The 12,675-nt window shown below is 47.2% G+C and overlaps 3 protein-coding genes across 3 annotated transcripts; 2 read left to right on the top strand and 1 right to left on the bottom strand.

Moving 5' to 3' along the window:
* The first annotated feature begins 1,086 nt into the window (after positions 1-1,086).
* Positions 1,087-4,597, top strand: LOC125953836 (death-associated inhibitor of apoptosis 1-like). Its single transcript, XM_049683632.1, has one exon. The coding sequence runs from the start codon at positions 1,482-1,484 to the stop codon at positions 2,358-2,360; it is 879 nt and encodes a 292-aa protein (XP_049539589.1). The 5' UTR covers positions 1,087-1,481; the 3' UTR covers positions 2,361-4,597.
* Positions 4,598-4,975: 378 nt separating this feature from the next.
* LOC125953832 (uncharacterized) lies at positions 4,976-10,863 on the bottom strand. The gene is made up of 3 exons (XM_049683627.1): positions 9,832-10,863; positions 5,672-5,835; positions 4,976-5,583 (listed from the first exon to the last, which is right to left on the bottom strand). Exons 1-3 carry the CDS (start codon positions 10,835-10,837, stop codon positions 5,359-5,361), a joined length of 1,395 nt encoding a protein of 464 aa, XP_049539584.1. The 5' UTR covers positions 10,838-10,863; the 3' UTR covers positions 4,976-5,358.
* LOC125953830 (putative alpha-L-fucosidase) lies at positions 7,066-8,758 on the top strand. The gene is given in 4 exon segments (XM_049683626.1): positions 7,066-7,171; positions 7,174-8,083; positions 8,162-8,423; positions 8,491-8,758. Coding segments are annotated over 4 exon segments (1,395 nt in total). The 3' UTR covers positions 8,608-8,758.
* Positions 10,864-12,675: the final 1,812 nt, after the last annotated feature.

Below are 12,675 nucleotides of genomic sequence, written 5' to 3'. Positions count from 1 at the left end.
GCTTCCTCTACACCGGTCGGGGTGATGCAGTACGGTGCTACTACTGTGGTGGAGGACTGATGCACTGGAAGCCAGACGATGATCCTTGGGAACAGCACGCTATGTGGTACAGCAATTGTATATATGTGCGGCAAATGAAAGATCGGTCCTTCATCGATCGTTGCTTAGCAAAGAAAGAAGGAAGAAGCCAGAACGAAGAAGACGTCCCAAAGGCATCGACATCCTCCGTATCGACAGCATCACGAGTAGCAGAAACAGAAGCATCGGATGATAAGTTGTGTAAAATTTGTTACGAAAATCATTACGGAACTGCATTCATTCCTTGTGGACACGTGACCTGTGTTGATTGTTCTTTGAAGTTTGTTCAATGCCCCATGTGTCAATCACCGATCCAAAGCATGCAGAAGCTGTATTTGACGTAGAGAGGCACTATTGGTATTAGTGATTTCAAAATAGCACATATTTTTTTTACAAAAAATTGAAAATATGGTAAAAGATTGGGGAGTGGCTTATTTTATTTTATCCTATTTTCATATCCCAAAACTTTTGGCAACCTGTGATTTCATAAACCCGAACAGACACTTCTCAATAGTAACCAATTGTAACCATACATTTAGGCTTTTATGTATTTGTTTTAATCGCTAAATATTTTCACAAAACACTTCAACGACTCCGGCACAGGCACCACCTGGAAAGGTAGGTACGCTCGATAAAACAGGTCTGAAACATTCAGTTCACACAACATTATTCCTCCCGACATCGATCGACACAACATTATTCCTCCCGTTTCTATCGAGATATGGCACGAATCTGTCGATTGTACTTCTTCGCGACCAATACATCGATCACGACATGTTATCATTTTCTTATGATAAGATATGTAATACCTTTGCGATTGCGGATGGTGTTCACGTATGTCTTGACGATAGAAACAACCAGTCATCACTCGTGCGCACTCTAACGATGTTTAACCTGATCGAGCGGATTCACGGTCTGGGTGCCAATAACTAAGCAACTATGTGAAATTGTTCATCAAGACCGTTGAACCATTGAGCGAACGGACATATAGTCCGTTCGCATGATAAGTTATTTTGTAAAAGTGAATTGTTGCCTAACAAGTATTACAATCACTTTAATTTAAGAAATATCGATTCATTTTCCCCGGTGCTGTCATACTCTGCTGTGCAACATATTCCACAATTCCTGTGGACTATCGTGTCCACCTTTGTGCCATTGTGAACCTTCGAGAAAGCAGCAACTCTCAACAGTGGCGCCACCAGTTTCTACAATCGGAGCGCTGGCTCATCCAATGTTTTTACGACATTTTATACGGGACAGTTTAAAGAACATTCTGCAACCAACAAGGCATCGACAGCTAAAACTGACACAGCGAAACGGTCCGATCAAGGATGAAACCTTGCACTTAACGCAGCTGTTACTATATTTACCAACAATAGGCTCTTGATATTACCATATGAGGTATGTCTGATATGAATTATGAAACAAATCGTTTGCAAACGTTTACTGGTTGGAACAACGCGCATATTCGGCCAGAAGCGTTGGCCCGGTACGGTTTCTTTTACACTGGCAGTCGTGATAATGTAAGGTGTCACTTCTGTAACATTCAGGCTGGCGGATGGGAACAGGGCGATAGCGTGATAGCTGAACACTTACGCTGGTCCCCATATTGTCCGCTGATGCGAAAACAACCGACACAAAATGTTCCGATCGATCCACAATTCCTCGACAGTGTCCCGGACCCCTCACCAGATGTGACTAGTTACCAAAGCGGTCATGTGAGCAACTCTGCGAGACAATACGACAGTGTGCCATTCTGCCGTCCCGAGTATCCGGAATATGCACTCGAGTCCGAGCGTAAGCGGTCTTTAGCGGAATGGCCATCGGCAATGCCTCAGAAACCTCAGCAGCTCAGTGATGCGGGCTTCTTCTACACCGGTCGCGGCGATCAGGTACGGTGCTACTACTGTGGTGGAGGACTGATGCACTGGGAGCCAGACGATGATCCTTGGGAACAGCACGCCATGTGGTACAGTAATTGTATATATGTGCGGCAAATGAAAGATCGGTCCTTCATCGAACGGTGCTTAGCAAAGAAGGAAGGCAGAAACCAGAACGAAGAAGACGTCCCAAAGGCATCGACATCCTCCGTATCGACAGCATCACGAGTAGCAGAAACAGAAGCATCGGATGATAAGATGTGTAAAATTTGTTACGAAAAAGAGTACAGAACTGCTTTAATACCTTGTGGACATGTGACCTGTGTTGATTGTTCTTTGAAGTTTGTTCAATGCCCCATGTGTCAATCACCGATCCAAAACTTGCAGAAGCTGTTTCTGTAACAAACAGAAACAACAATAGTGGTGTGAGTGAATTGTTAAGGAGAGCAACTCAATTCAACGAAACCATTTTTCACATTGACATTTTACTTATGTGGGATATGCATCGATGCTGGGAACTGTATTTGGTGTAGAGCCAAGTGAAACGCTTCAAAAACAAACAGCTCATGTAAAAGAATCTTCGCTTAACATATAGTGCCATCTGGTTAAAAGATATGCTTAAACAGTAAAATGTAAAAAGTAGTAGTAAATGTAATATGTAATAAGACGTAAGGAAAGTGAAAAGCGTCATGAAAGAAGCGATATGAACTGACGTGGAGATTCGCGGTGGTGCTAGATGATTCGAGGAATAGACGCGGTCCGTGATAAGATTTACAATAAGGCAGAGTCGAGCAATCATTCAACAAGCATCATCATGTGGCATATTCGTGGTTGATCACGTGGCATGCTCAAACAACATTGAATTGCTCAAATAGGGAATACTTCATAGCTATGGGATAAGGTAAGGGATTCAGATTGATACAGGAAGGTTCAGTTGTCACTGTTGCAGCAACATTTATCGTGCAAGATCGCAGGACTTGGCTTGGATTGTTTGCGCGATAATCAACATCAGATGTCTGTTGATGTTTTCGTAATTTCGTAACCTCAACTGTATCAAACGTCTTGCAGCAAGCGATGCCCAACCATTCTTTGCATCCCTTGCCCTCACCTCAAAGCGACTGTCTGGCTCCAGGCTCGATATGTTTCTTTTTCGTTTTGTGTCTGCCGCGCTGAAAACGAGATCACACGGTCCGCAGAGTTTCGGTCTCAGTTATTTTGGTTACTTCGTCTGGGACTGGGAGCGTACGCCAACCCATACACCGACCGCCTACCCTGTCGTTCCCGGGCAGACTCCTGTGCTAGGGTCTATTTTTGGGCCGCGAAACCCATTTGCTTAGCGATGCATGGCGGTAGTGTCTGGCATTTGCAGACATGAATGCAGCGCCGCAGACTGGAAGTCGTATTCTATTTTCTCGCCCTTTGCGGTAGTGCGCACCATTAATGACACAAACCAAACGATCCATAGCGGTCGATATGCGTAACGTGCTTACCTGTGATGTGAATTTATTACCGCGAAATGGGAATTCCCGCGAAATAATGCAATGGACTGCTCTAAACTGCGCCAGAGTAGACTTGTTGTGTTCGATGCTCGATAAGGAAGATCAGTCTACAAGGCAACAAGTTGTTTTGTTGTGCAGCAGAACGTCATCAGCACAGCAGCCCATCAATCACAGTGTAATGAGTCAGTGCATCTGTGATAGATAGCGACCTTATCGTTGTGAGATGTCTGTGTGCGTAGAACAACGTGCTCTGTGTGTCGCAGCATCATCCAGCAGCACCGACAGTACTTCTAATCGTGTTCGCTCACCATATCAGGAAGCTCAACCTCTCGGTTGTCTCCTTGAACCGAGCCTACTTAATCATTCCATCGTGTTTGACCGCATGCAACGTTCGTAGCTTGAGCATCACATGGAACACTACACTTGCACTGATAACAGTTGAAGCTGGAACCGTATTAATTAAGGGATAGTGAATATGCGATGAGTCATTTTGTTTAGCTTTGATTTCATGCGACATTCCTCTTCAATGGTCTCCCTAAGCAGGCCCTGTAATGGACACGCCATCTGTTAGGAATTCTGTCCACCCTCGCCTGTGCCGGACGCCCCGAAGTCTATGGGGGCGTAAATGTACGACGTGAGATGAATTCTGTTTCTAGCCCGTGCTCAATCGATACTACGACCGGTTGCAATTAGCTACAAATTGCAGGCCGGCCATTCGCCCTCTATACATCGCAATTGAGCAAATCGACCTATGGTTGGTATGGTAGAGACACAAGCACACACACACGCGCGCGCGCGCGCACACAGATACACATATACAAAATGGCCACTTTATTACACGCATGGAATTCCTAAACAGGAATGCTAAGATGCACTCGAATCGTGACGCCAGCCAGCGCACAAGGCCAGAGCAACGAACAATGTTTTTGGGAAATCCCAGCTTCCATCGTGCGAACAGGCGCTAAGCCTGCTTCTCTATTTTCAGAGATAGGTTCCTAGTGTTCTCTATCCCAGTTAGATTCGAGTGACTGTAATGTAATGTCTTCTACGCGCTTGTTATTGTTCGGTGACGTGCACTAACTAAGATAAACGTGCCATTTAGCTTGCGCTAATTTGCAGTGAAGCAGTATGATCTAATTGTCGCAAGTAATGCTCTGAACGCACTCGTTATACATTGTTTTTGAATGACACGCGGTGCTGGTTGCAAAACGTTAGTGACAAACCCCTAAGGAAATCCAGTTGCTTAAATAGTCTCGATACCATGCCAAGAGATAGGCATTGTTTTAAGCTATGTTTCTGTTCTAATGAATTTGCTGAAAATTCTGGGAACCCTCTAACAAAACAGGCAGATACTTGGAACCCTCGAACAGAACCGCACCCGGTTATCAATCGTTGAATACGAAGGGTAGATAACGAAACGGCGAAGGCAGCACCTGGTTTGACACGCCTATCTGTTCTTTACTTAAAGATTGGATTTCGAAATTTGTCGGATAAGTAACGAGGCTAGGCTTGATGTAGCGAGCAGGGGCTTTATGGCCAAATGTTGCACAAAATCCTCTAGATCCTCTAGTCGCAATAAATCTAGATATTTAGGTGTTTATTAAGCAAGTGTGTCGTAAACTTCGTACCCGTTGGCGGTTAGATAAAGTGGTTACGTGGTAACCAAAAGCAAAAACAACCACTGATAGCATGAGCAACCTGTATAAGTCGAAACTTTACCAAGCGAGGCATTCGATCGTAAAACATATGGCTATTGATATAAGAAAAACAAAATTATACGATGTCTTCAATGATATGATGTATTCAAACGCAGTGTAATTGTAATTATTCCTTAAACTAATGAACATCGAGATGAACAATGAGAAAGATCCTACAAGCAAATATTATCAACGGCCTCGTCACTACTGGACGTCCAGTACCACCGCTGCTTCACTGGTGGCACTCGCCCGTAGTGTTTTGTATCGATTCGTGTAGATCGCCATATCGATCAGGTTCGTATTGAGAAAGAAATCCAACAGCACGGCATTGGCACGCATGCTCCAGGGACCACCGAGCAGATGCATCAGCTTCGGATTAACGATGCTTGCGCGCTCGTTCGGCATCATGTAGGTGGCCTCCGCATCGTTCTGTAATCACATCGAGGTATCAAACCGACCGTTAGTCCAACCAGAAACAAGCGACAATGGTTGGCCCGGTTGGGCCAAACGAACTTACATAACTGCCCTGCAGTCCCTGTATGCCGTGCAGACTCCAGCCAATGTCTTTCGGTGCATCGGGGTGCTTCTGCGAGAAGAGGTTCTGCATAAACTCGCCGAGCTCCGTGTGCTTCAGGAAGGCGCTCGAGTGCTTTCGCCACGGTTTCCAAATGAGGCTCGATTCTGGAAGAGAGAAAGTAAAAGTCGTTATGCGATGGCTGTTACTGAATTTTAAATGTCTGGATTGCAAAAATTTGATAATTCCTTAACAAATCCCTTTTTGTTTTTCATAACATTTATAATCTATGTATGTTCCACTTCTACGCCTGATTTATTTTACCAATCAGGATGAATGATTCAGTACAGCTTCAGATTGCCTAAGTTTAAAGTAATCCAAGATCTGTTTTGGTAGAAATTACGCTCATCTTTTAGGGGGTACTAGGGAAGGATGCTTTCTTTTGATTGGGGAATTAATTGAGTGAGTTTATTCAACATGAGGTGAAAATGAAGCATATAAACCCTTTTTTAAACCCTTTTTAAACCATTTTTATCTTTCTAAAAAGCGGTTTCACACCTTTGCGAGACGGATGTTTTTCTCGCTCTTTCTCTCATGCGAAAGCGAGAGAGAAACAGCCTTTCAATAATACTGCTATCAAACGGTAGATGACGCTAAAGACATAACTCCAGGCGGAACAATTGCATAGCTTTAGGCGCACTATTTCATGCAAATTCACCACGAAATACACCTTACGCATAATTTTTGGCGTAAACTCCAAGAAAAGACCCCAACAAAATCGTCTCTTGATTTGAAACAGTTAAATCTCATCTTGCACACACTTTTGCAGTTACTTTTGGTGTCCGTGGCACTAGCTGCGCGGGAGAAAAAACCCGAGAAACGTCCCGCCTCACAGAAACCAACCAAGGTACCGAAATCGAATTCACCGCTCTGGCGATGCCGATATTACAACATTTTACGAATACGAATGCTGCGAATAATAGGTTTTCAATTTCACTCTAGAATGAACAAAAGCAAAATAGCTTGATAAAAAATGCCTTAAGCAACCTGAAGAAAGATGGACAGTTGCCTTTACCTCCTATCAAGTGCTCGAGTGATAAATCCTCATTATCCGAGAGAGCATGTTTTCATTTGAAAATATCAATCACAATGTCTGATTACTGGCTCATGGCCAAACATCCACTTTGGGAACACGCTTTACTATCAGATAGCCAGTAAGATGACAAATTAAATTAAATTCCTTGCCCCGGCTCCTCTCGTCAACGCGCGGCCAGTTCCACTTTCTCTATCAATCTCTCTCGTACGTCTGGCCAATAACAAACGAGGCACACACACCCTCTCCGTGTTATCAGTTGAAAGCATCGAGTACCGAGTCCAGCGGCTAGTGCTTGTTAAGGATGAGCGGTGAACGGTTGTGGTACGTGATGCGTGCGCTGCTCGCACTGTTACTGCTGGTGAGCTTATCATCCGGTGCGAACCAGGCCCGGGGTAAGTATGAGCCAACCATCCACTATTCATCCACTGGGGCGTGTACGCGGTACCGAGCTTCGGTTCCGAGTGGTTCTGGATCAACTGGCAGGGCAGCAAAACCGAGAGCTACGTCCAGTTCATGCGTGACAACTACAAGCCCGGCTTCACGTATCAGGACTTTGCGAGCGATTTCACGGCCGAACTGTTCAATGCGACCGAATGGGCGGATCTGTTCGAGCGTTCCGGTGCCCGGTACGTGGTACTGACCAGCAAACACCACGAGGGTTACACTCTGTGGCCATCGAAGCATGCGTTCGGTTGGAACGCACTCGATGTCGGTCCTCACCGGGACATTGTTGGTGAGCTGGCCGGTGCAATCCGCAACAGAACCGGGCTCACCTTCGGTGTTTACTATTCACTGTTCGAGTGGTTCAACCGGCTGTACACCGATGATAAGCTGCACGCATTCATGAAGCGCGAGTACGTCGATGGTAAGGTGTGGCCCGAGCTCCAGGAGCTGATCAACACGTACCGGCCGGAGGTGCTGTGGAGTGATGGTGATTGGGAGGCACCGGATGGTTACTGGAAGGCGAAAGAGTTCTTCGCCTGGCTCTACAACGATAGCCCAGTCCGGGACACGATCGTGACGAACGATCGGTGGGGCATGGGAACACTGTGCCTGCACGGTGACTTCCACACTTGCTCCGATCGCTACAACCCCGGTGTAGTGCAGAAACACAAATGGGAGAACGCACTGACGATCGACAAGCAAAGCTGGGGCCACCGGGCCAATGCCCGGCTGGAGGACTTTCTGACCAGCGATGAGCTGATCGGTGAGCTCGTGACCACCGTCAGCTGCGGTGGGAATGTACTGATCAACGTGGGACCAACGAAGGCCGGCACGATCGATCCGATCTTTGCCGAGCGGCTCGTCGCTATGGGACGGTAAGGCATGGTTTGCGAGGCAACGATTCCACACCTCTAAGTACGAGTCTTTTTTTTTTTCTTGCCTGCCCTTTTCAGCTGGCTGAAGGTAAACGGTGAGGCCATCTACAAGAGCCAACCGTGGACATACCAGAACGATACACTCACCGGAAGCACCTGGTACACGATGGGGAAACCGCAACGGATCCGTTCGTCGGGGCGCGATGCTCACTTTACCACGGTGTACGCGATCGTGCTCGAGTATCCGTACAAAACGAACAGCGTGCAGCTCGGTGCCTTCAGCAACCAGGTCACGAAGATCGTGCAAATCACGATGCTCGGTTATGCGACGCAGCTTAAGGTAAAGGACCCCCGTATGGCCACACCACACGCCACCGCCAATACCACTTCTCTGTTCTCGCTTACAGTGGAAACCGAGTGCCGATGGGATTGTGGTGGAGTTTCCGGTTAAGAATGAGATCGATCGGCTTAAGCTACACCACGCCTGGACCCTCAAGCTCACGCTCTCGTCCCGGTGGCCTTAGCTGGCCTTAGCGGTTGCGGCGCGTCGCCCTGCCCTGCTCTGGATTCGGAAGCCGCGGCTAATTAGGATCCCACCGCGGACCGTACCGGAGCTGCCGAAGGGCACTTTAATTGGAGGCAATAAACCGTGCATTATGCAATGTAAACAACGTCGCTGCTGCTGTTACTGCTGCTGCTGGTGGAGTCTGCGAGAGGAAACGCATAAAACACATAAAAAAACAACACGCGCGCGCGCGCGTACAAACGTCGCGAAGCGGTAAGAGCTCCCAGTGGGCATCTCTGGCCATCATAAAAAAAAAACCCGTTCGGGAGTCCACAGCGGCCTGTTGGGTGTTTAGGCCGAATACCGAAAACACGCCGTGTTGGTCGTTGGTTCGGTTTTTGCGTATTTGATGGCATGACAAATCTTTAATCCATTACGACACACTCCGCCGCCAATTTGGAGTCGCTGGCGCTGCCCCCCCGGGTGGGGAATGTGGGTCAGTGTCGCAGCGCAGGTGGCGGCGAAGGTGGCGACGAAGGTGTGTTTATGCTAAGCGGATCGGAGGCTTCTTTGGTCGGTGGCTTTACGCGCCATACAACAGGAAACAAGCACGCAGCTAGGGTGCTAGGTGCGCGCTGGGTGGCCGCTACAACAGCAACGGCAGCGAATGACAAGGATACTGTGTGAGGATACGGTAAAGAACGCCTCACAGCCCTTGTCTAAAAACCGTTTTTTTGAAGGCCGGAAGTACGGAGTGAAATCGTCATCGAAAGCGACATGGATGGTTCTAATTACAACGTTGCGCTCTTTGAGGTCTAAGCAGTCAACTCGACCTGTCGTAACCGCATGATGGTTGTACTCGCGCCAAAGAAACACACAGTAACCATACGATGTACTTAGTAGGCTAGTATGGCGTCCCTGCGAATGCTTCCGGTCATTTCGGGAGAACTCTTAGCAGCACCGTGGATCGCACTGAAGGCAGTGAGTAACGTGCGCGGCGTGCGCATTAACCAAGCTTCCATCGTGATGATGATGCGAATATAGAAGAACCGGAGCGTACACGCGCGCGCGCGCTCGCTCACATGAATGCAATTTCGTATAATCAAACACGGCGACGACCTCACGAACGGGACAGCAGAAGCTGCCGCGAGAACTGTCGCGAGAACTGCAGTCCCCCTGGGGGCGGGCGTCAATTGGATAATCGTCCAAGATGACGGCCGGGCTTAAATTGATCACAACTTACCGTTCAGACTGGCCTCCTGATTGTAGGTGATGAGTAGATACTTTCCCTCCCGGCGCATCTCACCGATGGTCAGGCTGTAGGACTCCGGCTGTGGTCCATCGCTCTCATCACCGTCCATCTTGCGCCGGTAAACGAGATCACCGAGCTCTTGCTCCAGTAGGGCCAGCAGGGCCGCATGTTGGTCCGGATTGTTGTGAAATCCGAGTGGGAAACGGCGAAAGTCCAGGAAAACGGTTTCCTCCGACAGTATCACAAACCGACGGATATCCTGCAGGATCGGTAGCAGCGGGGCGACACGGAAGTGTTCGTTCATGATCCAAAAGTTGCGTGTCCCATTGTGCGACGGTTGGTAACCGATCGAGAAGTCCAGATAGCGCACACCGTACACGAGCTGACTCCAGATGTCGACACTTTGGCGGAAACCGATCTTTTTCAGAAACACATTACCAACGTTGGCCCGCGTTTGGTAGCAACCGGAGCAGTGGGTCCCGGGGAGGAACAGATCCTTGAGCGTAATGTTGCTAAGGCCGGGCTCGGTAAACATCCAGTTCGGTTGGATCTTGAGACAATCGAAGTACTGCAGCTGATCCTGCTGATCGTAGCTGGTAAGATAGTAACCGAAGCAGATCGGTTTCGTTTTACGCTTGGGAATGCGCTGCAGGACCTGCTCGTGGCTCCAGCCCCCGGGAAGCTTGTGGCGTCCGAACCGTACCTCACTCATCACCTGGCCACTTGGTTCACCCTCGACGAGGACCTTTACGATCGGTGGTGCATCGGAAAGGGCTGGATTCTCCGTGTACAACCCTATCCAGGTCGGTGGATTTTCACAACCGGGGCCCCAGTTGATCACTAGTTGTGCCTCTTCAATGTTCCGGGCCATGGCTGAGATCGTTAGATAAACGGGACAGGTATCCGGTGTACTGGCTGCCTCGGCGTACCGTGTAACCATCACCGTACCCATGGCCACTACCACCACCACCACTAACCTCCTAATCTCCCGAGACATGCTGTTTGTTGGCGGCTACTGGGAGTTACTACTTTGCTTTGTTAGCGTCCGGCAACGGCAAGATTCGCGCGATGACTGACCGTCGTCGTCGTCGTAGTCGCGGAGTCGAGGGTCAGTTGGTGGACATCTGTGGAGATCACGCGACACGAAGCGTCCTCTCGTAGCATGTCGTCGTCGTCGTCGTCGTCGCGCTTTGTTATCTTTCGCTCAATTCGGCCTTCCCTTACTCTTTTGCAAGTCAGCCGGCGGTAAAGGATTTCGCTTTTAAATGCGAGAGGGACAGAGAGCGACTGATGCTGCTTGTCTTGTGTGGTCTGTGAATCTTCTTCCGTTAGTCACGCTCAGCGCATCCAATAACAATGACTTCACGGCTTCCGATCGGTAGTAAAGTGTTTAGATATTGTTGCTTATCGTATGAACACACCTTCCTGGCATACCGATCGTCAACACTGTTTGAACACCTGGCGCTTCACTTTTGATTCATTCGCCAAGCAGCACAAACAGGTGTTGAACAGGTGTGCCATCGCTTCATGGCGCTACTGAATCAAACTAGTTGCGGCCGGCTTATCGATAACATGATTCTCTGCGCTCGCGCAATCATACACCACGTCCGGTGCCGGCCAAAGAGTGCGTGAATGATGCGGTTAATTGGATAATTGTTGTCTAATTTATTGCGTTCCGGTTCAGTGAGTTATGTTATTCTCAGAAGAAGGTCCTGATGGAGGTGAAGTTTAAGGGGGGTGGGGGGGGGGGGTGACATTAATAACTTCCCCGAGTTGTTATTATTTCAATTGAAGTTAATCGAGACAAGATCGCAAGATACTTAAATGTGTCTATCCAACCGAGCGATCGAATGAGAAAGAAAAGAGTTAGTCCCCGAAATTAGCGAATTGCTTTTCGTTTTCTTCGAATTGAGCATTATGATGATTGCCAAATATTGCATCAGATGTTGTACAATTACTTATGTGGTACGCCGGCTTTTATTATGAGAAAAGTTCAGAATAAGTAATCCTTTAAAGCTCCAAGAGTATTCAATACATAGTATGCGCATAATCGATAAGAAAGGATACCAATAGCCCCTTTAATCTGCAAAAGATGCTCTTCAACCATCATCAATTCGAAATGTACAGCTGAGTTGTTACAGTTTTGCTGCAATATCTTTTCTATCTTGTCAATTAGATAGCAAATCAGTTAATTTATCGTTTTTGAAACGTATGCGTTTTCTGTGAGAACAAACAGAAATGTTAGTATAAAACATTTATTAACACTAAATGACTTTTCTAGTTGAAACCCTTGAATTGAACAAAATTCTCGTGTAAATGTGCTTTTAAAAATCGCGCAAATATCGCTTGTTTGCGGATTGCACATTTCTTTTTTTTTTATCTGTATCTTTGTCATTTCTGCTTCGATTAATGTGAAAATTTCCGAGAATATTCTTGAAAGAATCAGCATTCATTGAAAAATGTGGAAATTAATCTACCATCCTCCCCTTCGTTTTCCCAGATCCGTTTTGACCACCGATTCGCACGTTGTTCCGCGCATTTCCCTCTCACTCTCGCGTTTGGGTGCATATTCGAGCAGTTTCACCACTTCGAGCAACTTTTTTCGTGAAAATTATAATGGATGGGGTAGTGGTAAATTCATTTTCACATTTATCACTAAAAAGATACAGATTTTTGAAAAAATGGGTTCAGGACCCTAAGGTTACAGATGAGTAATAGGGCTCAGGATTCTCAGGAAAGTGTCTCGAGAAAATCACTCTTCAAAATGGCGTTTCCGAATCCAAGCGCCTCCACCGTGGTAGAAGGGAATTCCATAATTTAAAATTGGAAACCAAA

This window comes from Anopheles darlingi, chromosome 3 (genome assembly GCF_943734745.1).
Source record: "Anopheles darlingi chromosome 3, idAnoDarlMG_H_01, whole genome shotgun sequence".
Classification (NCBI taxonomy): domain Eukaryota; kingdom Metazoa; phylum Arthropoda; class Insecta; order Diptera; family Culicidae; genus Anopheles; species Anopheles darlingi.
Note: the sequence above shows the minus strand (reverse complement) of the source record. Positions and strands in the feature narration are given on the sequence as shown.

Excerpts from the sequence above, each read along its gene's own strand:
- LOC125953836 (XM_049683632.1), top strand. The coding sequence starts at position 1,482 with ATGTCTGATATGAATTATGAAACAAATCGTTTGCAAACGTTTACTGGT.
- LOC125953832 (XM_049683627.1), bottom strand. The coding sequence starts at position 10,837 with ATGTCTCGGGAGATTAGGAGGTTAGTGGTGGTGGTGGTAGTGGCCATG. Across the intron at positions 5,836-9,831 it reads TCAGGAGGCCAGTCTGAACG|AATCGAGCCTCATTTGGAAA; the intron begins GTAAGTTGTGAT and ends TCTCTCTTCCAG. Across the intron at positions 5,584-5,671 it reads AGGGACTGCAGGGCAGTTAT|AACGATGCGGAGGCCACCTA; the intron begins GTAAGTTCGTTT and ends ATGTGATTACAG.